This window comes from Salvelinus namaycush, chromosome 38 (assembly GCF_016432855.1).
Source record: "Salvelinus namaycush isolate Seneca chromosome 38, SaNama_1.0, whole genome shotgun sequence".
Taxonomy (NCBI): domain Eukaryota; kingdom Metazoa; phylum Chordata; class Actinopteri; order Salmoniformes; family Salmonidae; genus Salvelinus; species Salvelinus namaycush.
In genome coordinates, this window is record NC_052344.1 from 18,873,000 (window position 1) to 18,900,927 (window position 27,928).

Below are 27,928 nucleotides of genomic sequence, written 5' to 3' on the forward strand. Positions count from 1 at the left end.
AAATGCAATGAACTTTTGATCGATACAAGTTGCGTCGCTTACTGTCATAACATAGCCTTATATGAGTAGCAGCTATACGACTTTATTGATTTTCGGGTCATTATAGTGGTCTAATGGCTCATTATGAGCATGCATCACAGTATAGGAGTGCATTGACCATCCTCTTCAGCATTATAACTAAGTCATATTTATCTGTTACATCACAGGGAAGTCCTACTGAGTGGGTGGAGGCTTGGCAGGTAGTGATGGTTATGAAACGTTGATTCTGAACATTTACCCAGCCACCTCTACCCCAGCACTAGACAATAAGAACCAGATGTGCCAATATAGCAAAGAACCAGATGTGCCAATAAAGCAGTTTCATAACTTCATGGCTCCATAGGCCTCTGTTCCTTGCGTGACAGGGATACAAACCATAACAGGGGTGGTGTCACGTGGGCCAACATGAACGGCTGAAGTTTAACTTGAGTTGCTCAAACAAATTCGACCAAAGCACACACATTCAGCATCAGTGGTTTCATACCTGCGCAACGAGAAGACTGGAGGATGGACGCAGCATACAAAAAAATTAACGGGGACTATCCCACACCTGACAATGGCAAAGAGGTAAGCCATTTTAAACATACAATCTAGTGTGAAAAAAAATATTAAATGTTTAATGAATAATATACATTTATGAAGTTGTTTATCACTAATAATATAATCGTGATGACAATTTATGTTATAATGTTGAATGAGTAATATACATGTATAAACTTATTGGCTTATAATACTAGATAGTGATAATTGATGGTTTTATGATTCTATTTATTTAATACAGCCATATCATTCTTATTGTGCAGTAAATTCCATGTCACGAGATAGGGAAGGGAACAGGAACAGGTATACTTGGCATTGGACAGACCCCCTGTAAAACGTGCTATTGTAAAAAGTCAGTGTCATTTCGTGAAACGGCTATTAGAACGTTGTTCATTGTCCAGCTGTATGTTGTCCACTGTGACTGGAATATTCTAGTCAGCAGAATGGCAACACAGACTAGACTGTTGTAAACATATGGTAATTGTGAATAATGTTAAAGGTCAGTGACTATGAATCCATGCAGGTTGCGGTAATAAATATGTTTTTTTTTTACTTTTTAATCTGATCTAGAAAAGGGGTGCACAGTTTAACATCAGCTTTTGCTTGAGAAGTAATGATAAAACGTTTAGTGTTTGTTAATTCATCACAATAATGGACTGTAGAAATTCTAAAGGGATAGAATCCCAATAAACAGCGAAGTTCAAGGAATTGGGGATGTCGAGGTATTTGTGCTGAGTAGAGATTTTGATGAGATGGTTTCAGGGGTCATTACTACAAAGGTCAGAGAGGAAAGGTTAAAGGTGTGAAAGCTTTGCGCTTTGAGAGGTAAATCCTTTAGAATATGCAAAATAACCTGGGTTCTATAACCACAGCCCACACACAAACACATGCACCAAACATGATTTTTCATTGTGAGTGATACTTTGGAGTAAATGCAATGGAATAAATTAACACAATCCTAATGATATAATGCATATCTGTTCAACTGTTTGATCTATCAGGTTTGTGGGTCAGATTGTGGAGGCTCAGTCATTAGGGAGTGGGCGACATGCGTTTGCAGTTTGGTGAGAGGGCATAAAGAGAGAGAAATAGTTGTGTAGTTGAGATAATGGCAAGGGTCACCACGCTACAGAAGGTTCACTTTTGGAGAGCATAGCCATGTCAATCACTCCACTCAGCTTCATATCCCCCCCCAGGCCAGTGATATATCCACTGTACATAGCTATGTAGATGAGAATGTAATCCACAGCCCACCACATTCAACGCCCCCTGGAATGTGTGCAGTGGTAAGGTCCAGCCCTGGGGGTCATAGGCCAAATTGCTGTGAATCTTGTCTTGTTGCAGAGGAGAGGCTCCATGTACCTGGAGGAAGAGACCAGTGCCAAGGCGGGGGTGCTGTCCTGCTTCTTCTCCCTGAAGGAGGAGGTTGGGGCGCTGGCCAAAGCCCTCAGACTGTTTGAAGTAAACCACTCAACATAACCGTGAATATGAATATGTACACAGTGCAAACAAACAATCTTAAATGTGCAGTAATGTATTGTAGTCACACACATGCAAAGTAATGTTCAATCTTTATTCTGAAATGCTCTGATGTGTTTGTCCAATGAGTCATTGGTCAAGGACAAATAAGAAGTCAGTCAGCCTGTTAGGAGTGCCAAAAACCTGAAAAGCTGTAGAAGCTGAAAGAAATAATAGCTGAAATAGCTGTGACAGCTGAAAGCAGTAATTCCTGAAATAGCTGTGAAAGTTGAAAGCAGTATTAGCTGAAATAGCTGTGAAAGCTGAAAGCAGTATTAGCTGAAATAGCTGTGAAAGCTGAAAGCAGTATTAGCTGAAATAGCTGTGAAAGCTGAAAGCAGTATTAGCTGAAATAGCTGTGAAAGCTGAAATAGCTGAAATATGTAAAAGCTGAAATATGTAAAAGATTAAATAGCTACTTTAAAAAAAAAAATAACTTTAAAAGCTAAAAGCTTAAATAGTTTCTGTAGGTGAGAAAGAGAGAGGTGGGTATGAGGCTATTGAACAGTACAAGCACAACAACAGGCATATAAGCAAAAAAAGTAAACGTTTACATGTTTTTCTCCATTTCATTCCATACGTACCAAATATGAATAAAACAGATGGAAAAAGACTAATCAAAATGATGTACAGTATCTTCAGAGTCAACTCCACAGCTGTGTTCTGGACCAGGAAAACTGCTTAGTAACTCCTTCAGGAGGACAGTTATTTTTACATTTACATTTGAGTCATTTAGCAGACACTCTTACAGTAGCGAGGGCATACATTTGTTCATATTGGTCCCCTGTGGGAATCGAACCCACAACCCTGACGTTGCAAGCACCATCTCTACCAATGAGCTACACAGGACCATTTATCGCTAGCAACTTTAGGGAGATAACGATCACACCCATAAAAAGCAGAGCGACTCTAGAAGATCAGACAGAAGTTTACTAGCTGCCATTTGTCAGTCCGAGGGACCAATTTAAAGACAGCCAGACCTTCCCTCTCTTCCCTTCTCTTCCTCCATGTAAGAATTTACAAGGTACGCAACCAAACCAAATGCGTTTCATAAGACAGCATGTTTCCAATTAGCTCCAGATGTTAGAGGTTACTGACCATCCTCCTGCATCCTGGTACCTGCCTCAGTGAAAGACCTGTTTTGGCTGAATACAGTGCATAGTACCCCCCAGTAGGAGTAAATCGTACCGTAGGGCCTGCTGTGTTTTAATGTGTACAGCTCTGTGTCGAATTGGAACAGGCTCTCTCATACAAATAGACCAGCTTGTTCAATCTCCATGCAGGCTCCTGCAACAGAGGCCAAGGTAATGGAAAACAATGCTCCACCATTGGATACTACCAGTAAATGCATGTGAATACTGGACATTTCTCTGGGGCAGAATTTACATTAACATTTAACTAGCCAAATGTTAGTGGAGAGTTTCCAGCAGGGTGTGAAGGAGTTGGAGGCCTACCCGAAAGTTTTTACATGATGTATCATCATCCTAGGGTTTAGGTTGGTGCAGTATGTTCCCTCAACCTCTGGGCAAAAAGTAGTGTCACTCAACATTGTTTCTTCGTTATTTCAGAATCAAAATAATACCATTACATCATTATGGATAGCTGTCATAACACGTACATGTTGAACATTTTTGTGTCATTTTAACCCAAGACCTTTCAACCAGGGTTCAAGGTTTGGTTTATTTGAAATATTTTGAGTTTGTTGACAACTCAAATCAAATATTAACCCAAATGTGGCTGTTGATCTGACGTCTTTGTCCAATGTGCTGGTTGCCCAATGTATTAGTAGCCAACGTTGTTAATGTAGGTGACTGAATTTAGAGTTGAGGGGATGTAAGCCCGACTGTGTAGATTTACGGCTCTATGGTAACTGTTAGTGTGATGACATCTTTTATCTTAGATATCTACGGGAGCAGCTGTGTACACAATCTTTCCAGGCCGCTCTTTGATCCACAACGCAGGCCGAGGTTTCTGTTTTTGAAATAGTCAGAACAGACTGGAAGACACCCATCAGGCTCCAAAATGGTCACCAGTTATGGCTACTGCGTTCATTTAACCATGTTGTGTTGTGCCACCAGCAACAGTTGACCCTGTATCAAGGTGCATCCTTTTTTTATTCTGTGTTGACTTAAGTGACTATGTACTTCGTAGCACGCAGTCAGGGCTGTTGGGCAGCACATTCATTTTTTAACCTTCAACGATGAAGTGCTATCGAAGTTTGATGTCCTAGTAGTCGAAACAGAATTGGATTGTCTTGTGCCTCACTTGTAGGGGAGAGTGGGGTACGTTGAGTCAAACGGTTAGTTGAGCCACCCCTTGTTTCTAAGAAACCATACACAAAATTAATCATCTGACCAAATACTTAGGAAGAGGTCATCATTTCATGGAGTCTGTGAAGGAAGAAACCACATGGAAAAAGTGGTAAGTTAGGTCCAAAAAACAGAACTAAAGTAGTTCATTTAGTGTGTTACTACATTTCATGATGCTTGTATCTTAACAAAAGTAGATGTTTTATACATCAGTTGGGGTCTCTATAAGCTTCATATGACATCCTAAACCTAGCTTGAAAGTTCTTCCTTGTAGCTATGTTGGCTAATATAGTCAAAATGTTTGCCTTGGAGTAAGTTGAGAAAATGGACATGGGGTAAGTAGAGCCTATGGCTACCATACTCCATACAAATGATTCATTTTGGTCAGTTTTATGCATATTATGCCTGCAATGTGTCATGCATATGAACTCAAGATATAGCATTTGTCTTGTTACAGAGCAGACATCATCATGTCCCGTGTATACAAATGTAAAACAAGCAGGGGTCTAGCCCCCCCTGAGGTTCTTGAGAGAGCAGCCAAGGGAGTGAGAGAGGGGAAGAAGTCCATTCGATCAGCAGTAATGGATGAAAAAAATAGACTGAATTACACTGAAGAGGTACATTGACAAAAAAGAAAACTAACGTGTACCTTTGTGAGAGAGAGGCTATGACAGAGTAGCACGAGGTCTTATCTGATGACATGGAGGCTGAGCTTGCAGACCAGTTTCATGGGCTTAGTAGCCTCAAAAGAACTTGCCCACGAATTGGTACATGGAAACAACATCCCTGTCCCAGACAACTGGTCAAGAAATGGAAGGGTTAGTGATATTGAACAGAGAGATCTATATCTGAATGTAGGCATACAGTTAAATATACAATATACCACATCCCCATTCCATGAATTCAACTTTGACCTTCCACCCCCATCACCCACTGTCACAGGACACCGTCACTCAACTTACCATGTCCCTATTCTCAACTCACCCTGTCCCTATTCTCAAATGACCCTGTCCCTATTCTCAACCCACCCTGTCCCTATTCTCAACCTACCCTGTCCCTATTCTCAATTTACCTGGGGTAAGTTGTGCCAAGAGACCGCTTTTATAGGGGGCAAGCTATGTTTTCAAAACTGTTATGAATTCTGATTATTTCCAGGGATACACTATCCTGAAATATGTAGATATCTTTGTTAGAAAGAATACTATATTTCCCTTGATGTAGTGATGCTGAATGTAAATAATCTCTCCACTACAGATAAAAAATGGAGTAAAACACAAAGTAAAACAAGAAATCTTAATGAGTGTTTGTGGAGATCAATAAGTATCTTCCACGTGCTGTACTCCAAATGCAGTTGTAAACATGAGAAGCTCCTCTGGACCTATGAGCTCTCATTCCCCAGATCCACCCCCTACTCCACCCCCATCTCCCTGTAAAACCCCAAACCTCCCCACCATCAGACCCAGTTTTAGTCCAATCACTTCCCAGCATCCACACCCTCCTTTTCTATAAAAACAGGCCATGTTACCCTGAAAACCATCAACACAGCCCTCCCTCTCCCCAGGACTGACCAGGCTCCACTGTACTCAGCAACATCAGTTGGCACCCCCCCGTAGGGCACCTCTCAGTCATCAGTGGGAGGACAGGATCATATGGATGGTTTAGGAATACAATGTTCCCATATGGCTTTATTCATGTATGTGGAGTGAATCATCGAAGGCATCCAAGTAGAAACCATCATAATTTGAATGTGAGAAACTGAAAATGACAGCTCAAGTAGGAAGGACTGAATACAAAGGAAACGTTTACATTGGCTCCGTATATCCATATCACCAGCTGCATAATCAGCATCATTTATACCCATGTACATTTACAGTATTAATTTGGAGTCAAGAAGTCCTCCTATGCAGTTCTAGTCCCCAGCTACATCTCAGTAACTCCCTGTTTATCCCTCTGAAACTCCAGCCCATGTGATGTGGGTTGGATGCCATGTGAGGAGTCAATTCCTAGCATCAGTGAGCTTGTCATGACCGGACCAAGGCCTTAGCGCAGCCAGGGCACGGGTAGGGTTAATGTCACTCACACAAGGCCTTGTGGTAGACATTCATTCCACTTCAAAAGTCACCAGGAGCATAGGGACATCCCTAGGAAGTACACAAATCTATCCAAACGGCACATATATGCCCTGGGACCATATAAACTGGGGGGGGGGCATATATTGCCCTAGATAAGCCTGGTCAGGCTCCCTGTAAGATTAATATTAGGGGGTTCTTGGGGGTGGGAAATAGATTTTCGTTATTTATCTATTTTGGGGGGGGGGCTGTGGGGGGGTCTCGGATGGTTGAGGGGCCTTGGAGGGCTGGCAGTTGGGAGCTTGGGCCGGTAGCTGTTGGGTCGCTGGTTCAGGTCCCCGTTTTTTGACCTTGTGGGAGATCTGTCAACGTGCCCTTGAGCAGGGCGTTGACCCTGGTTGCTTCTGTGTGTCGCTCTGGATGGGAGTCTGTTAGATAACTAATGTGATGTAGTTGTTGAGCGGTTTCACTGCAAGTATATTGTATGTTTTAAACATTTATTTTAAAAATAAAAAAATGAAATAAAGATGAATATTAGAATAACACTGCAGTACTGATCTCCTGTCAACAACAAAGGAAACACTAAACTATCTGCCTAAATTAAAACACACAGACAGAGACCTAACAAACAGGGCAAACAAACTCACTGACACCACAAGGAGTCAATAACGGCACATCAGATGTAAAGTATGCAGAGCGATGCCAGGCCAGCCATGGGGGGAGAGGGGTGTGGAGCATTGTTTTGTAACTAAGTGCTGTTGGATGTTGAAACAACAGCAGATCCATATGGTTTCCATAGAGCGCAAGTCTGAATAATGGGATCCAGATGGAGATGGAGAGAGGGGGGGACGAGGGACGAGAGTGAGGGGGGAAGAGAGAGGAGAGTGAGGGGGAATGGGACTGTGTGCCACCTGACCCCGCCTCTCTACTGGGCCTATGGCAGTAAGAGATTGTTCTACTCTAAACTACTTGCATGTTTCTCCGGATGGGCCAAAAACTACAATTGATATTGAGATGTACAGTTGATATTGAAATGCATAGATATGTATATGCACACATCAAATCCCATCCAAAATGAACATAATCTGGAAAATATTCTCTGGTATTAAGTGGCAATTTTATAAAATGCAAAAAGTTGACAGAATGATTTCAAAGATGTGATGGCATTGATAAAAATGCTGCATGTTGTTGTGCAAGCCCTTTCAATGCTACCACAGCCCACGTCCTGGCTCTAGTCGGTTCTATAACACCCAGCCCACAGTGCATTAGCTGGGTGATTGTTTAGTGCTGTGCTGTCCTGTCCTAAGGGCATGGTTGACTCCACAAAGCCTGTCAAATGACCACTGTTTGGATGTGCACTTGGCGCCCTCTTGCGGTATGCTAAGTCCACATACAGTATTTCCAGTGCTGGATCGTCATGAGTTGAATCACAGGTTTTTAATTAAAGTAGTTTTTCAAAAACGTAACCTAACTTTTATTGTCAATAATATTTCAATAACACAATAATGCTTTTAAAGTTAAAGATACAAAAACACAAAAACAAAATGTACAAGATCTAATAGCAGGATTGAACCACTTAGCTGTCACACAGGATTTACAGAGCTACATGGCTTCTCCTCTGTCTCTGACTCAACAGGAGAAGGGCATCAACCTGATGCACATCGAGTCTCGCCCGTCACGACTGAACAACCAGGAGTTTGAGTTCTTCATCAGCGTGGACACCAGCTACTCCAAGTCCCTGGATGAGGTCATCGATGGCCTGCGCACCGAGATCAGTGGCCACGTGCACGAGCTCTCACGCAACAAACAGAAGGACACAGGTGTGTGTATCAGGGTTGGGGTTAATTCCAATCCTCGTCAACACTTTTTAATAAGGAAAATTTGGAATTGGAATACAGAATTACTTTTTGAATTGACTAGAGTTTAAATGGAATTCCCCCTAATCCTGGTGTGTATGAGTGTGTGTATATATATTATCAATGAATAATCAATCTAGATATGCATATAACATATTACAAACCATGACTGAAAGTATTAAAAACCATGACTGATTAAAATCATGACTATTAAATCATTATTTTAAGTGTACATAACAATAATTATATGATGATATATTTGTGTCTAGGAGGGAGAAGGGGGAAGTAGACAAAGCCTGTGTGTGTGTCACATGATCTGAACTCTGGGTGGCGCATTAGCAGGCCACCAGCCAGACTGTCTAATGATGTGATGAGCGTCGCCGCGGAGACGGATGGCCTGTCCCTCACATCCAGCCTCCTTTATTAGTTGTTTCCACAATGACATTAGTTTAGTTACTGGGTACCAACTGGCCTGGCTGCAAACAGAGGAGCCCAGTGTCACCGACTGTCACAGAACAGACTGCCTCTATCACAGACCCAGAGGAGGGAAACCCTAACAGGGTCATCGCTCATCCCGGACAGACAGACAGGCGGAGATAGACAGGGCCACCACCAAGCCAGCCGCCCTTGTCCTCAGCCCCCTCTGTCTAGCCCTATGGTCTACTGGACAGGGGGACAGGTTAATGTGTCATTGGAGGATATTAGAGATATTTATGGTCTGAGATGGAGACAGGCTGTTTTGAGAGGAGTCTGGTGGGGTCCCATTGTTCCCCTAGCCTCAGGCTGGACCACACGGCCTCGATTTAGATTAATGGTTGATGTCCAGTACTTCTAACTGTCATAAATGAGCCAATGGGTGACCTCCTCTGCTGCTCTGTTCACTGTCAACATGGTTACTGGATAGTGTTCTATCCCAATACAAACGCACCCTGCAGGCAAAACCCCCACAAAGCCATCCACATCAATATTCATTTGGGCTTCACTTGTTTCAATCAATTTACATTTTGGAATTGGACATTGAACACAAGGCAGATATACTACAGACAATTGTAAATATGACTAAATTGTAGTTTTCTACATCTCAAGAAGTTATGCACCACTGTTTCGACTGGTTTTACTCTGGTCTGTTTTGGCCATGTGTATATATCTATTTGTCACATTCACCTGAACTGGGTAATGAGGAGCTTCCCCCGTCCTACAGTTCCATGGTTCCCCAATGACATCCAGGACTTGGATCGCTTTGCCAACCAGATTCTGAGCTACGGATCTGAGCTGGATTCTGATCACCCTGTAAGGATCCACCAATCATTACTGTCTGCTTACATCCTACACACTGTGTACTGGCTGTCTGCTTTGTATTGTATGCGTGTCTGCATTGTTGGGAAGGGCCAGTAAGTTAACATTTCACTGTTAGTCCACACCTGTTGTTATACGAAGCATGTGACGATTACAATTTAATTTGATTTATGTGGGTGTGTGTACATGCGTAGGTACGTGTGTGTATACATGTGCACCCACACGTGTGTTTTATGAAAGATTCAAATCGTGATGACAGTCCCCACTCCGTTATCTATTCTAATGGAAACTCTCTAGGGCCCCAAATTGATGTCATTGCTTTAATTGAGCCCCTATAATTATAGATAATTGCTCTCTTTTGCCACCGCCTTTAAAGTGAAATGTATTCCTCATTAGCAGCATACATTCTACAAAGGCCTCATTTGAATATGTGTTTCCAGCCAGGGCTCTCAGCAGAGTGGGAGAGTATGATGCTGTCAAAGTCCAAGTAGTCCTAGCTGAGGATTTACACATTATATACAGGGCCAGGCAGTGACCATAAATAAGGTCTAACATTGATTACTTCGGTCTTTCACTCCAGGGCTTCACAGACCCAGTGTACAGAACCAGGAGGAAGGAGTTTGCCGACATTGCCTACAACTACAGACAGTAACTATCAATCCAGACTAGAATAATTTTTCTCTTGGGTCCCTCTCTTTTACACAACAGCAGAGGTGAAGAGAGCTTCTAGAACCTACTGGAAGTGATCTATGGCTCTCTCCTCCAGCCTCATTTCATTCCCCGCTTTGCCTTTTATTGAAAATTACCACAAACAAAAGGGGACAAATTACAGAGGGGACAGTGGTGGATTTGAAGCCTCTAGCTTTGTTCGCATAATTGAGACTTCATTATTCCCAGGAACTACAAAGAGCGCCAGCCCCAATGAAAATGCCCTCACAGGAAGCTCACATTTACATAGCAGTGGGACCTTGGCAGAATAATGAAGTGAATCCACTAACTGATCCCCCCCACCCATCTATCCTCCTAGTCCTCCCTCAACAAATAGGGACTGTGTGTGTGTACAGAAGAACATATTATACACAAGTGTCTGTTAACAACAGTGTGTCTCTCTGTTTCAGTGGCCAGGTCATTCCCAAGGTGGAGTACACAGCGGAGGAGAAGGCCACATGGAGCACAGTGTTCAATGAGCTGAAGACTCTGTACCCCACGCACGCCTGCCGCGAGCACAACCGTGTGTTCCCCCTGCTGGAGCAGTACTGCGGCTACAGGCAGGACAACATCCCCCAGCTGGAGGACATCTCACGCTACCTGCAGTGTAAGACAACAGATCGTGCCTAAGTGCCGCACTTCCTCTGCTTCTATCAGCGTCCCACATACACTGACATGGTACCTTCCCCTCCTCTCGGTTTTAGCGTGCACAGGTTTTCGGCTGCGCCCAGTGGCTGGCCTGCTCTCCTCTCGGGATTTCCTGGCTGGTCTGGCCTTCCGAGTCTTCCACTCTACACAGTACATTCGTCACCAATCCAAGCCCATGTACACACCTGAGCCGTGAGTGTCACCCTCATCATTTTAAGGAGAAAAAACATCAATGACTCGCTCGTTCGCCATTGTATGTTTTAGGGCCCGTCCGATTTCCGTCATTTTCTACATGTAGAATCGGTTTGTACTCGGTTTGCAAATTACAGCCGGCACCCTGTTAAGTACTTTCGGCCGGCAAATGCCACCGGTGTGTCCATGCCTTTATATAGGTGTCACATCCCACCTTGGGACCAGTTGTACATAGTTGAATATGTTCTACAGTCATTGACTTACATCTCTCCACAGGGATATCTGCCATGAACTCCTGGGCCATGTTCCTCTGTTTGCTGACCCCACCTTTGCCCAATTCTCACAGGTAAAGAACACAAGAGGACATGAACGTTCTTTAACCACTGCTGGTATCATAACTTAAGAGAACTATCCATTGTTGGCGTGAAAAAGGGCACCATTTTAAAGATCAGCTTCAAAAACAGTCATGCTAGTCATAATGTTGAGGAGGATTGAGAAGAATGCCATGCAACTGTACTGAATGTGCCAGTCTTTCTCTAATATTGGTTTTGCTCCTGTAGAACGCTTTCATCTGTGTTACAGCACAATATCCTGATGCAAATAGACAATAACATGATTTATTTGACGCTGTTCTGAACAGGAAATCGGTCTGGCTTCCCTGGGTGCCCCCGACGAGTACATTGAGAGGCTTGCTACTGTAAGTATCTCAGACGTCTCACAACATCAACTACAGCCGACTCCTGATACCAGAGGAATACAAAACCATTTTGAATATGTGACGAGCCCTTGTGTCTGTCTGTCCACAGGTCTATTGGTTCACAGTGGAGTTTGGCCTGTGCAAGCAGGGCTCTGAGATCAAGGCCTATGGAGCTGGGCTTCTCTCATCATTTGGAGAGCTGCAGGTATTTACATTACATTTACAGCTTCCAAAGCGACTTACAATGAGAAATGGATGCTAGAAGCAGCCACAGTGGAACAATTCATTTAGCCATGTGGCTATTTTTACGAGGGTGTCTTTCATGACCTGTTTAATGCCCACGTGCGCAGGCCTCCTTCCTGCAGTTCTAATATAGACAAATCCCTATGATGTAGCCCAGTGGGCTGTCAGTCAGCAGCATCGCATTAGTGGAAACAGACTGTTCTCAGGGCAGACCTGGTTGTAGCTAGATATGTTCGAGTCACGTCGGGAACAGTTTTAGCATTTTAGCTAACCCTAATCTTAACCTAATTTTCCAAACCTGCCAGGTAAGTTCTCCTAACCTGCTACGAAAAGTAACTTCTACTAGTCAAAACCGTCAGACCTGCCCTGATACCAATCTTGGTTTCCACTAATTCAGCTGTCAATCAGTTTGTTAGTGGTCCACACAGGGCTCAGGCTAAATGTGTCACTGGGGGAAACTGGTGAGGAGTGGGTTAGTGGTTCACTGGAGAAGTAGGGGGCAGAGACAGAATTCATATCTTAAGTCACCAGTTACATAAGACGTTGTCATCAGAGGATGAGCAGTTAGCTGAGACATATCACAGCAGGACGCCATTCACACTACACTTCCTGTTTACTGCTACCGAGGCTCACGGGACACAGAATATCATTGAGGAATTGCACACTGCTTGTGGTCCGTGACCTGTAACCTGGATTCTGCTCACTGTAGATTGATTCATGACAGTGGTACATCTCCCATAAGTGGGGATTGTCAAACTCTGGAATAACATTTGACTGTTTTGAATTGTTTTACAGTACTGTTTGACAGACAAGCCCAAGATTCAACCATTTGACCCTGCAAAGACCAGCCTCCAGAAGTACCCAATCACTGAGTTCCAGCCCATTTACTTTGTTGCAGAGAGCTTTGACGACGCTAAAGAGAGAGTCAGGTAATATTTAACATCTGTACATAATTAAACGTTTATTATGTCACATTCATTCACTGTATTTGCATCGGAACTCTCTGGATCTTTATATCGTAATATATACATTCACATTTTCAACTGAATGTCCTATGTTATGACTTTTTATACAGGAAATTTGCCGACACCATCCCCAGGCCTTTCTCAGTGCGCTACAATGCGTACACCCAAAGCATTGAAGTCTTGGATAACACCCAGCAGCTGAGAAACCTGGCTGACAACATCAGTGGTGTGTGACATTTCTATAGAGTCCTCATAAAACTAACTTCTCAATAACCCCTTATGCAAATACCAACATCAAGTACTATTAGAACTATTACTATTCAAATGAGATTTTCTACCAATTGTAATTTATATACACTGTATGTAATATATGCTATTTAGCATACACTTTTATCCAAAGCGGCTTACAGTCATACATTTTACATACGGGTGGTCCTGGGAATCAAACCCAGTACTCTGGCATTGCAAGCACCATGCTCTACCAACTGAGCTACAGAAGACCACACTAGGATATATTTTTGTCTTGCCTTTTACAAATTGAAAACATAGTTTAATTGAATTAAAGACAATATCTGTATGAATGTCCAAATCCTACTGGAATTGAATGTTTCTTAATCTTCTACACATGAACTACCTAATTTGATCATGTTGCTTTTATTTTAGGGGAAATTGGGATCTTGTGCAATGCCCTGCGGAAGATGGAGTAAGGAGACCACTTTGGAGACCTCCTTCAATACTGATGTGCGCAATGATAGAATCTCAATGCATTTCATCAATCTTGTAGATTTCCATTATACTCTTTCTACTTATAATCTGTGTGCTTGTCCATTATAACATCTACTGCATTCTGCTTCATCTTTAAATAAATTCAGAAATAACTACTGCAACCCAGACGCTAGTCATTTGAAGTAGAACATTTTAATTGTAGTAGTCATTATTAAAGTGGCACTCTCTCAATGAATCACACAGAGGCATACTACTAGCCAATGAAAATGGCACATCGGAAAATTTGTCAGTCATTGTAAATATGAAGTTACATAAAACAAGTATTAACTTTAAAATAAGTATTCTTTTATCATACCTTTTTCAGTATGTTCTAGAAATCCAACACCGCCACTACAGTATTGATAGGTTAACCGATGTCATTTTCTGTAACCAGCTGAGAAGGATTACATTGGAATAGTGCTGTTCCAGAACTATTAGCTCAGGCTTTGACGACGATTTAATTCGCACTTGAGTATTCTATCTATATTGGTTAAATCGCAAATGGCAAAAATAAATCCTTGCATTATGCTATAAATAGCTAGGCCTATATAACACAATAACGAAATACAATGTTTATGTCCAGCACGTTATTAGAGAATGTGTTTGATTATATCCTGAATTCTGATGAATCCAAATGATCGACTGTTTTTTCATTCTTTACTATCACATTTGTTTGTATAATATGCATGAACATGTGTTATTATTAACTTGACAAATAAATGTATGCTAAAAATGTTATTTCAGATCAATTCTCAAAATAATTATTGTTATGATTATATATGTTTTATTATTATTATTAGGCTGTAATTGGTTGTGAGAACATATTTTGTGTTAGTCTGCCAAAGTGCGTTTCAGCACCTTGGAGAGCATCCCAAGTCAGGGGAAAAGAAATGTTTGCACAATGACTTGTTGCACCTGTTACAAATCAATGGAAATACAAATATATAGCCTAGGATAAATGTAAGTAAAACTCAGTATTCATAATCTTATTTTGTAGGCTACAAAACGTTTTATTTCGCAATATATTAGGCCTATACGTGCTTTCATCAACTATTTTTTATTCCATTAAAAGGGGATTGGCTGTTATGACGCATAACACCTAAAACTCAGACGTGTGCATTTGCGTAACTCATTTCCATAAAGAATTGTCTGGCACTGGGATATAAACCTGTCTCCCTGCTGATAGCACAGCTTCAGACACAGCTGTGCCTCGGAGTCTTAGTATCCGGGAATAGGTCTATATAGACTATTCGATCAAACAAATCAATACAACTCTGCAATATTATTTTTAAGACAGTCTACGACAAATCGCCAGAAGTTCAATGAAGACGGAGAGTGTTGTGCAAAACATTCCGTTCGTCGGCAGAAAGCGAAGTCTGATCGAAGATGCCCGGAAAGAGCGTGCCAGCGGTTCCTCTTCCCCTGGCCCATCGCGGGGCGGTGAAACTTTGTTTGAGGAAAAGGAAGGAACCGTGACACTGAACATTCTTTTCGCAGTCAGCCATGAGAAGAATGCAGGGTTCTTTAAAACTGGCAAAGTCTTTGAGGTAAGGAAAGCATGTTCATCATTAGATATGAGTTGCAGATGGAGCTTCAATAAATCAGGTCTACCGCATCGAATCAATTTGATAAAATATACATGTGTTTGCTTAAATATGATATGTATGTCTTTACCATGCATTCAGACGTTTGAAGCCAAGCTTCTGCATATTGAGAGCCGACCAGGGAGGAAGTCTAAGAACAGTGGCTGTGATGATCTGGAGTTCTTTATGAGGTGTGAAGTGCACATCTCTGACACAGACACCTTCATCAACTCACTCAAGAGAGTCGCCGACGACGTACGCACCATCCCAGAGGGAAAAGGTTCTAACATTTCAATGAAATAATAATCATACGTTTCTAATAATAGTAACGTTTTTCTTATTTTTTTTTTAAATGATCGTTTAGAATACAATAACTAATCATTTAAATTGTGTGAAATAATTATGCTCTGCCATATTTTCCTGTTTCAGTTCCCTGGTTCCCCAGAAATATCAGAGATCTGGATAAATGCAACCTGTTGATAACGAAATATGACCCAGATATGGACCAGGATCATCCAGTTAGTGTTTACCTTAGCAATATTGCTAGGCTACCATTTATATGGCATTGATACAATACTTGTATAATTCATTGAATTGTTAGCAATAATACTCAACTATCAAAAAGGATAACAAACTAAAAATGTCATGGCTAACTAAATGTTATGATTCCTTGTACAGGGATTCAGTGATCCAGAATACAGAAAAAGAAGGTGCTTCATTGCTGAACTTGCAGCGAATTACAAACAGTAAATTGATCCCATCATTTTCATATTTCAAAAAAGTTATTCCCATGTAGTCAGTCGCTCTTAGGTGCCAGCACTGCATCATTGGACCAAAGGCATGACATTGTAGAAATGCATTCGTAAAGGAATGACTGACGTATTGATGCATCCATCCCTGTTCCACAAGGGGGAACCATTACCCAGAGTGGAGTACACACCAGAGGAGGTGGCCACATGGTGAGAATAACAGCTGATGTATAGTATACTGGAGATGGACATCATACCATAATACTAGACTTCTTTCATAATGATAATAATCTACAGTTGAGTTGGAATGACAGTGTTCTAATGACTCTGCTGCTGCTGTGATTTAACAGGAGGGAGGTGTACCGGACCCTGAGGACCATCTACCCTGACCTGGCATGCAGACAGTTCCTGGGTGGGCTGCAGCAGCTGGAGAGGGAGTGTGGCTACGGAGGACAATATCCCCCAGCTCCGGGAGGTCTCTGCCTTCCTCAAAGGTGAGGCCCAGCAGTCTATCTCTGCCTGAGGGACAGAGCAATAGCAGCACTATGCCCAGCTTCAAGGAATAGAATAAACACCGACAGAGGCAAATCCTGCATGCCCACGACTTTCCATTGAATGACCAATTCTGGTCGATGACTGTGCGCAGTGCGCACCTTTATGGATTGATTGTGCCTCTTAATTTTCATGTAGATTGCTTACAACAGTAATAACAACATTAGGGATTGTTCTCGTATTGCAGAAACACCATGTATGAACATCAGCATCCATGCCACTGGTGAATATGTGTCTGACAGTGGTACCTTGCTATGTGTTCTTATTTGTCCAGAGAAGACAGGCTTCCAGCTGCGTCCGGTGGCAGGGCTACTCTCCACCAGAGACTTCCTAGCTAGCCTGGCCTTCAGAGTGTTCCAGTGTACCCAGTACCCAGTACATCCGCCATGCACTCCCCGGAGCCGTACGTCAATTGGTGTTATTGACATAGTAGAATCACTCGAAATATTGTGTGTCATAAAAACAAGTTTACTAAACTGATCATAAATAACATATGTATGATTCATGTGTATCATGATAATCAGTCTAATCAATGGACATATTCATGTGCGTCATGTAGTCACTGCTTTTGCGCTTCCTTCTCTCAGAGATTGCTGTCACGAGTTACTCGGCCATATTCCTATGCTTGCAGACAAAGAATTTGCCCAGTTTTCCCAGGTAAAAACATTTAAACTTATAATATGGTTCATATGATGCTTGGGAGTAATAATATATCAATTATAATAATACATTAATTGTCCTATCAGTGCGCAACACTTACAATTGTTTGTCACTTGCAGGAAATTGGCCTTGCCTCACTGGGAGCGTCAGACGAGGATATTGAGAGACTCTCAACTGTAAGAGCTGACCTTTGAGCTTTCATTTCAAAATAAGCAGTTACCAATCAGAGGTAAAACATTAGATACTGCATTAAGGTTGGGTGTTGGACTGCAAATAATGGATCTTTGCTGCCATCTAGTGGAAATATAAAATACTGACCAATCTGATAATTTGACTAATGTGTGAAATGGAGCCTTATCATTTCCTCATCACTTGTTGTCATTCCTCCGACAGTTGTACTGGTTCACGGTGGAGTTTGGACTGTGTAAGCAGAATGGAACTGTGAAGGCATACGGTGCCGGCCTCCTGTCCTCATATGGAGAACTCATTGTGAGTAGTATTTGACATTGGTACTCTGTAGAATTGTACTGATAGATGGGACTAATTCCTAATTTATTATCTGTTTTCATATAACATGCCGCTAATCATTTCTGAAGGAGTCTAAAACGATAACTAATCACATATCTCCATCTTTCAGTATGCTCTCTCTAACGAACCTGAGTAGAAGCCATTCAACCCAGAGGAGACAGCAATCCAGCCTTACCAGGACCAGACTTTCCAACCTGTCTACTTTGTCTCAGATAGCTTTGAGGATGCCAAGATTAAGATGAGGTACATAAATGCATACAAGTGGTGTATGTCTATATGTGAGCACTTCAGTACGTCACAGGAAATGTTTTACATGTGGCGTATACCTTGGGTTTGAGTTGATCTTGCCGCTCCTGGACGCGGTGCTGCAGGGGTTTTGGAGAGAAGCCAGTGGGAACCTCAGGGGATCTGAGTGAGGACACAGAAGCAAATCAGATTGAAGACAGCTGTTTAGGAGTTACTCGTAATTAGTATATTACGTTTTGTAATATTTTAAGGTAATCTGAATGAGCAGAGTATGGATGGACATAGAGCAGGGATGGGCAACTTCAGTCCTCGGGGGCCGGACTGGTGTCACACTTTTACCCCATCCCAAGCACAAACAGCTGAGTCAACAAATTGCATTCTGATCTGAAGATCATGGTTAGTTGATTATTGGAGTCAGGTGTGTTAGCTAACACATCATTATGAGAGAGATGAGATGACGTGAGGAGACACTTGGAGTCCATACTTGCCAACATTTAAATTGAACCAATAAGAGTTTTAAATCGGGGGAGGATGTACTACTAAGCTAAAGTCGGAAGTTTACATACACTTATCTAGTAGAAAGAGGAGGAAGTGAAGCGCTACTAAGGAACACAATAGTAAATTTGGTAGACAGAAGGTGCTCTTTGGTAAAAGGGGTAAATTGGTCATCAAAAAGAAAAGAGGACCAAGGCACTCTTCATATAATTAATTAAAATGCCTATATGGGAATACCATTCTGAGGGCAGACAGCTTTCACCCCAAAAGGCTAAAAGAGAATATTCCATATGGCCAATTCCAAAGAGTCTGCAGAATTTGTGATCAGGAAACAGACTACAGTGTCAAATCTGCTGAATTGGAGAATCGCTTCTTGAATCGGGGCTACAGCGTTCAGGTCCTGAAAGATGCAGGTATAAGGGCTGGATTACTTGACAGAGAGAACTTGTTGCGAAGGTGAGTGCCTCGTGATACATCAGAGAGTGTATTTTGTTACAAAATACAGCACTGAAGCAGAGAACATTAAAAGAATCATTCAAAATAATTGGGGAATCATCCAAAGTGATACGCTATTACGCCAAGTCTTTCCTGAGCCACCAGTCATAAGCTTTAAGAGATATCCTACCCTAAATGACAAATTAGTCCACAGTTATCTTCCGGGTGACTCTCAAAAAACTTGGCTTGACCACAAACCCAAGGGCTCTTTTAAATGTAACCATTGCAGAAATATTGCACAGAAGAAGTATTTTGTTGACACAGCTTCCAAAATGGAGTATTACGTCAAGCATTTAATTAACTGCAAAACCACTCATGTCATCTATAGATTGGAATGTCCACAGTGCAAGGTGTTCTACATTGGACGGACAAAGACACGCCTTCAAGACCGCTTAGCGGAACACAAGTACGCCATACGGGTAGGCAATGAAGACTACCCCATGGCAAGGCACTATAAGTCCTTACACCATGGCAACCCTGCCTCCCTACAAGCTATGGGTATTGATCATATTCCGGCCTCTATTAGAAAAGGGGACCGTCTTAAACAGTTAAACCAAAGGGAAAGTTTTTGGATTTACAAACTACAGGCCACTAAATACCCTGATTTAAATGAAGATATGGATTTCTCATCCTTCCTGTAGGGTTGTGATAGGTCCATTTGCTGTTATCTAGTGGACATTTTGCTCAATTGCACTCAGCTATGTTTAGACTTGTTGTTCATGTTTTGCTGTGTTCTAGTGTACTATGGAATATATTTCTTTCTTATTCTTGACACTTCTCCCAGTCATATTTAAGGTTAGAACTACCTTTCTAAGTGTCCTGATACTTCGAGCTTGGAATTGTATTTTTATGATAACATAGCTACAGTATTTCACTTTTTAATGTGTATAGTATTGCTTACTAGGTGTGTCCAATCAATTTTGTAACCACTCCCTCTTCTAATTAGGGCTAATTGGAAAAGCTGTTCAAAAAAGGACATTGTATAATGTTTTTGTACTCCCTGACCATGCAGCTGAAACGCGTCGGATTTTTAAAACTTTGTTTCTATTGAACATGCCATACTAATAAAGGCATTTTAATTAATTATATGAAGAGTGCCTTGGTCCTCTTTTCTTTTTGATTTACATACAATTATGTTGGAGTCTTTAAAACTCGTTTTTCAACCACTCCACAAATTTCTTGTTAACAAACTATAGTTTTGGCAAGTCGGTTAGGACATCTACTTTGTGCATGACACAAGTAATTTTTTACAGACAGATTATTTCACTTATAATTCACTGTATCACAATTCCAGTGGGTCAGAAGTTTACATACACTAAGTTGACTGCCTCAAAACAGCTTGGGAAATCCCAGAAAATTATTTCGTGGCTTTAGAAGCTTCTGATAGGCTAATTGACATCATTTGAGTCAATTGGAGGTGTACCTGTGGATGTAATTCAAGACCTACCTTCAAACTCAGTGCCTCTTTGCTTGACATCATGGGAAAATAAAAAGAAATTAGCCAAGACCTCAGAAAAAAAGTTGTCGACCCTCACAAGTCTGGTTCATCCTTGGGAGCAATTTCCAAACTCCTGAAGGTATCACGTTCATCTGTACAAACAATAGTACGCAAGTATAAACACCATGGGACCACGCAGCCATCATACCGCTCAGGAAGGAGACGCGTTCTGTCTCCTAGAGATGAACGTACTTTGGTGCGAAAAGTGCAAATCAATCCCAGAACAACAGCAAAGGACCTTGTGAAGATGCTGGAGGAAACAGGTACAAAAGTATCTATATCCACAGTAAAACGAGTCCTATATCGACATAACCTGAAAGGCCGCTCGGCAAGGAAGAAGTCACTGCTCCAAAACCGCTATAAAAAAGCCAGACTACGGTTTGCAACTGCACATGGGGACAAAGATCATACTTTTTGGAGAAATTACCTCTGGTCTGATGAAACAAAAATAGAACTGTTTGGCCATAATGACCAGTGTTATGTTTGGAGGAAAAAGGGGGAGGCTTGCAAGCCGGAGAACACTGTCCCAACCGTAAAGCACGGGAGTGGCAGCATCATGTTGTGGGGGTGCTTTGCTGCAGGAGGGACTGGTGCACTTCACAAAATAGATGGCATCATGAGGAAGGACAATTATGTGGATATATTGAAGCAACATCTCAAGACATCAGTCAGGAAGTTAAAGCTTGGTTGCAAATGGGTCTTCCAAATGAACAATGACACCAAGAATACTTCCAAAGTTGTGGCAAAATGGCTTAAGGACAACAAAGTCAAGGTATTGGAGTGGCCATCACAAAGCCCTGACCTCAATCCTATAGAAAATGTGTGGGCAGAACTGAAAAAGTGTGTGCAAGCAAGGAGGCCTACAAACCTGACTCAGTTACACAAGCTCTGTCAGGCAGAATGGGCCAAAATTCACCCAACTTATTGTGGGAAGCTTGTGTAAGGCTACCCGAAACATTTGACCCAAGTTAAACAATTTAAAGGAAATTTTACCAAATACTAACTGAGTGTATGTAAACTTCTGACCCACTGGGAATGTGATGAAAGAAATAAAAGCTGAAATAAATAATTCTCTCTACTATTGTTCTGACATTTCACATTCTTAAAATAAAGTGGTGATCCTAACTGACCTAAGACAGGGAATTTTTATTAGGATTAAATGTCAGGAATTGTGAAAAACTGAGTTTAAATGTACTTGGATAAGGTGTATGTAAACTTCCGACTTCAACTGTATATGGAATTGTTTTAAGGTCATTTTGCTATTTGATTTTGAATCTGAAGACCCCTTGAAGTATCAAAAACATTTTATTTAACCCCTTAGAAGACGATTTTTGGGATGTCTCATTGTCAGACAAACACCGCTCTAGCTCTGTCACCTTTTACCGCAAATTGCGAAAGTGTTACGAATGCAATGCATTGAGACCCATCCAAACTTGTCCAGAAAGCAGCATGGCAGGCTGTCTAGCTCCCTCCTATCCTTTTTGTGGTTTGGTGGATACATCTCATTATTGTAATCTTTATTTGAATATTTGATGAGAATTGTTGACGTCAACCGCCTGTATTCAATGGAGAGAGATGCTATGCTACTAGCTTCATGTCATGAATATGTATAGCTATCTCGAAACAACTCCAATATAAAGTGTTTTTTCTAAAAGTTACCGGGATGTCACGAGTCCTACTTATCTCAATTTATGCGTTACGGAACTTCTTCTATTTGATCAAATAAACCTCAGTAGTGTGGGGTTTTATAAGGTTTTTTGACATGCTTAACTAACTATAAGCTAATAGGGCTTCTTATGCATTAAAGTTTGAATTACTGACTCATGTGAACCTGTATTTTCCATTAGTCTCTACTCTTACCAGTGCTCTGTCTAACCATGAGGCCACAGCCTGAAATATGTGTGTGTATGCAACAAATGTATCAGTAGTGTGAAGCTGTACTGTGTGACCGAGACTGTGCTAATCTTAGAGAGACACAGGAGGGGGTGAATCATGAGACTGCTGACTGTGGTGTACAATGGACAATAACAGATAAGCTATACACACGAAGAACATATGTGAGGTTCTGCGTAATACTATAACACACGTGATTGAATATTAGCAACTGTATCATATGTGATTGAATACTATAACAAACGTGATTAGCAACTGTATTAAATGTGATTGAATATTAGCTAACTGTTGGCCTGGGCGCCTGGGTGTCTGTGTGTGTGTGCTGGAAGTAACAGTTAGCTCAGATAAGAGTGCTGGGAAGCTGTAGTTAGCCTTGAGCGAGAACAGTGGACATTGTATACAGGTGCAGATATCTCAGACAATGTTATAAAACTGTCTGACCCCAGTCTCTGGGGTGAGGGAGCGTAATCTACACAGCAACAGCGACAGGACACCAGAAAGCGCAAAGGGGCTGGGACCAGCTTATGTGCCAACACCAACGATAGGCTGGGTGAGTCTAAACCACGCCCAGTCTCTACTCTGACAGGCCGGCTCGGAAGTGGGAACTAATCTCTGTCACGAGTATAATATACTATCTTTGTCAGAAACAAATCAGTTCTCTGTCTTATCCTGCGTGATGAAACATTGAACCCGTATATACGGAAATTGTATTTGCCATTTATTAACTTTAGAATTAAACAATTATTTTAACCAAGTTCAGGTGTGCTACTGTTCCTATCTCAGTTGAACATTCGCAACCCTAACAGTAGCAAATAAGCTACTCTTTTTTTTGTTGACCAAATTCGACACTCATTGACTTCTGTCACATGCAAGTAAATCGCAGATTTGAATTGGCTGATACGCATTTGGTGCCAGAGAAACTGTTTAAAATGACATGGTTGCTTATTCGCAAATATGGACCCAATGTTTTAAACCCTTATTGTTCTACCTGCAGGCGGTACTCGTCGTCCATCAAACGGCCCATCTCTGTCCGGTACAACCCATTCACCTGCAGCTTGGAGGTTCTGGACCAGCCCAGTAAGATCCAGCATGCCCTAGGCCAGATGAGAGACGACCTGAAGATACTCCACAGTGCCCTAGAGAAACTGGGCTGAGGGCCTCAACACTGAGCCAGAGACTCAGGGAGTGAAACTGATACATACCTCTGGAGGGGTGGGAATGGAAAGCCATTTTGGGTCTTTAAAGGTGCAATCTGTAATTTCTCTGTGTGGCCATGGGGCCAAATGCACAAACAATCAATGCTCAAAATACAGTAGTTCCATTTAAGACAATCAGTTGAATATCCACCTCTTCAATCCTGCTGGGCTAATACTTGCATTATTATTATTATTTTTTTTATAGAGTTTAACTATATTTTGCCTTTAAATGGATGGATGTGAAATGCTGTGTATATATTTATTCAACTGAAAAACACTTTCTATTTCTTTGCAAGATGAATTAATATTTCCTTGTTGGGTGTATGTATTGATATGTACAGTCATGTTATATATGTATTGTGAGGAGAATGTACAAAGTAATAAATATTTACATTTTTTCAGTCCAATCACAAAGGGCATGAAAAAGAGAGAGACACACATGGAAATGTACAGGGTAAATATGTCAGAGAATGTTTATCTAAGTAGAGAGATTATAGAGAAAAACCTTAGAATGCATGTGTAAAATAGTGACAATGGAGGGAGATCAAGGAAAGAGACAAGAAAGTATCCGAAGTCTGTGTATTTGCGTTTGAGAGAGCGAGCGAGCAAGAGAAAGAGGGAACATGAACGAGAACGTCAAAGAGGGTTGGAGTACTACAATATAAGCCTATGTGCCACTGCCTCCCATTCCAAACCAACTGTTTCCATTTAGAAAATTCTTGGAACCCATTTGTCTTCACGTGTTATTTAGTAAAGGGAAGGAGCTAATTATGAATGATTTAAATATTATGTTTCCTCAGCTGGCTACTGTCAGAGCCAGCACTGAGGCCCAGTGGATCTAAAGCTGGACCTGGACACACAGACATCACAGTATAACACTACACGGTCAGTAGGGCTTCACAACGGGCATGATAAACTCGCTCCATCTCCTCTCTTTCCTCTCTCTGCCTGTGGGTTCAACGGGTGATAGAGGCCTTGTTTCTGTATCAGTGACAATGTGTCTGCAGCAGAGTTCACCCATATTCATTTTTAAAGCCAGAACGCAAATCGTTTCATAGATCTACTCAGACTCTGAAGCACCATGATGTACACAGTGGCTGTGAAAGCCTCCAACCACCTTGAGTGGGAGGCCTTCCTGTTCAATTATTCCAGTGTAAATCAAACATGGTTCACCTTACTCACAGAGAAACTCAACCTCTCCAGTGGAGAGAAAATGGTGCACAGAGCCGAAGATTGATCTACTATACCGCTCGATTTGAGTGCAGCGGTGCACACATCCACGTCCTTGGGCACTTAATAATTTGCGTATCTCAGCTTACATCCAGCACAGCTCGAATCCAAAAATCCCCCCCCAGATAAAAAACCCACCACTGAGATCCAAATCTGCTGAGGCCCCCAAACACAAAAGGGGTTGCCATGACGATAAGATAACCACTATTGGTTCCAAGCAAAATTATTGTGCCTCACATACTAACCACAAATCCCCCAATGATGTACAGTATCGTCCTGCCTTCAGAACTTAAGTGTTTCCTAATGTCATGGACCATCGTTACCTTGGCACGCTAGCCTCCTCAGACTCAAAATGATGGGTCATTGGATTCACAGAGTCCTGCCTGAAGACATAGATGAAGCACAGATCATGGACTGTCTTTTGCATTCATAAACAAAAAAATGCTGCTAAATCCAATGATTACTGCACAGAGACACTTGAAATTAAACGATGACCGAAATGATCCAATTTACATTTTGTGTAACCCACTGTACTGAGTGCTCTAATGATTTATTGTAGTCAAATTTAGTCTGTATTGTAATGCTTTGCAGCCTTTTCTCTCAATTGCCCTCATCCAGATCAACACATTTCCACTTCAGGCTGGTTTTACATCATGTAGGCCTAAGAAAATCCCCAGGAGATGAAAGGAAATAATTTTTTTACCTCAAAGAAAACCTCTAATCTCTTCCTTTGTTTTCTCTCCTCTAATACGGCTCATTATTAGCATTTGTTCTCGTTTTCTTGAGCCCCTGGCTTCACATGTGTGGGTTGGGGCGGAATTAGCTGAAGGCCTCATCTTGTCTGAAGTGGTGGAGGGGATTACAGAGAGAGAGGTGGAGAGTTCACACCTGTCTGATCTCTCTTTGATTCCTCTCTGCGTTGGTTATTACATTACAACTGGAGATTAAGCTGGAAGCCAAGTCGGCCTACTAACCAGGAAAGCCTTCCTGGCCTATGAGAAATAGCTCCGTCATGGTTATCCTACTGTTCAACTTCAAACCAAGGATCTCCTTGTTCAAACCCCAAAATAATAAGAGGTTCGGGGTCATGAGAATATCCTAATATGGATACTTTAATACTACAAGCTTCAAACTCAGTTTACACTTGACTTGCCAAAAATTACATGGTATGCCAAAGAAGTTAACAAAGCAGTCTCCGAAATCCAAGCCCTAGCGCAGCAACAGTACTAGGTCTGGGATTAATGGCAGATTCTCTTGGTTGTTCCGGGAGGGTCCTCTTCAGACAGACAACCCTCCCAACAAATCACAAGGCAGACACATCAAAACCAACGTTTGCAGGCAACACCTTTGCTGTGGTTTTAGTGAAGGTAGTTCATGCAAACTAGCAAAAATGCCCCCATTAAAAATAACCTCTGTGATCTCCATTTTACCAGCTACTATGTGTCCAGGGGATGTTTACGATAGGGCAAGAAGCGTATAAGGCAGTGACTTAAAAAAGCTGGATGTACCAACGCCACCCTTTCCTCTATGCCAAACTGACCATTATATACATACCGTACCTCTCTGATTCAGAGGGGTTGGGTTAAATGCGGAAGAAACATTTCAGTTGAATGCATTCAGTTGTACAACTGACTTGGTATCCCCCTTTCCCTTTCCTTACCAGACGTGTTAAGATGGATCATTGGTACATTGTGGGAGGAAAGCCGTCTGTCTAGAACAGGGATGGGTATCTCCAGTCATCGGGGACCTGATTGGTGTCACTTTTGCCCCAGCCCTAGCTAACACACCTGACTCCAATAATCAACTAATTGTGATTTTCAGTTTAGAACGCAATTAGTTTAATCACCTGTGTTTTCTAGGGATGGGGGAAAAGTGGGACCTCTCTCTGGCCCCCGATGACTGGAGTTGCCCATCCCTGGTCTAGAGAGACTAGTAACAGAGGTTGGAGCTCAGACCACCAGGTGGTGGTCTTGAGTCACTTTGATTCTGGGAGACACTATTGATTGAGAGATTCATGACTCACATTTCTCACAAAAATCTCCTTGCACTTTGCAATTCTAATTCACCCTAAGAGGATATTATAGCCTTTGGAAAATGTTCAGTGGTGTGTGCAAAGAGAGGTTGCGGCATCCTGAGCTCCGACATTGATTTCTCTGTTTCACGTAACCATTCCAGCACCACTTGTGTCCAACACTGCAAACGTACGGGACCAACCACATTGGACTTGTTCAAACAAAGAGTCGACCAGGAGAGTGGTAGCATGTTATGATTGCGGATGGTGGTTAGTGCGTACGCTCCAAGAAACATACAGGCCTGTCTAGCGGGATTGAAAGAGTGGAGGTCTCACCTCCCCTATACCTGCCTTACTCTGTCGTGCAGCAACACCGGTGCACAATAAAACCTACTGTTTCACCCCTTGGAGTATTAATGGAGTAAAATAAACTGTTCTGTGTTACTCCCTGTAGACACACACAACTCCATCCAAAGGGCTGCGCCCTCGGACTAAAAAACGTCCATCTGTGGAAACAAGTGATTAGCTGTCAGTAAAAATGATTCATGATCAAATTGAATGCGTGCCCTCTTGTAGTTCTAATGCAGTAAGTAAGTGCTATTCTCGTACATGGGCCATCCAAAAGGATACAATGAGCCCTTGTTTCTAATGTCTGCGTCTGTTGGCGTATGGTCCGATGTCTCCCATGCTCCATCTCAGCATCACTGATCGTCCCCACCCACTAGGACGATGAGATGTGTGGCTCTCGTGTTCTTTCTCTTTCGCTTCATTCTCCCTCTTCTCTGGAGACGAATCACTCATCCCCTCTGCCAGCCAGTAGTATCTGACCTGAAAAGACCTCTACTCCCAGTTTCCTGCACTTCTCTTACGAAACCTTTTTTCTCTCTCTTTCGTTTCTTGCCCTTAATCTGTCTAAATCTCAGGGATAACCCCATAGAAGGAGCAGG

General features: G+C 42.0%; 1 protein-coding gene and 1 pseudogene across 2 annotated transcripts; both read left to right on the plus strand.

Annotated features, from left to right (window-relative positions):
- The first annotated feature begins 317 nt into the window (after positions 1–317).
- LOC120031947 (phenylalanine-4-hydroxylase-like) lies at positions 318–14,588 on the plus strand. 2 transcript variants are annotated; one of them, XM_038977812.1, is made up of 13 exons: positions 318–606; positions 1,924–2,040; positions 8,112–8,295; positions 9,533–9,621; positions 10,208–10,275; positions 10,746–10,942; positions 11,040–11,175; positions 11,452–11,521; positions 11,816–11,872; positions 11,982–12,077; positions 12,911–13,044; positions 13,191–13,306; positions 13,744–14,588. In XM_038977812.1, the coding sequence occupies exons 1-13, from the start codon at positions 547–549 to the stop codon at positions 13,785–13,787; spliced, it is 1,368 nt and encodes a 455-aa protein (XP_038833740.1). In that variant the 5' UTR covers positions 318–546; the 3' UTR covers positions 13,788–14,588. The 2 variants fall into 2 exon arrangements, with proteins under 2 accessions (XP_038833740.1, XP_038833741.1); XM_038977813.1 differs by lacking the exon at positions 1,924–2,040.
- Positions 14,589–15,503: 915 nt separating this feature from the next.
- LOC120031948 lies at positions 15,504–24,100 on the plus strand (annotated as a pseudogene).
- The last annotated feature ends 3,828 nt before the right edge of the window (positions 24,101–27,928 follow it).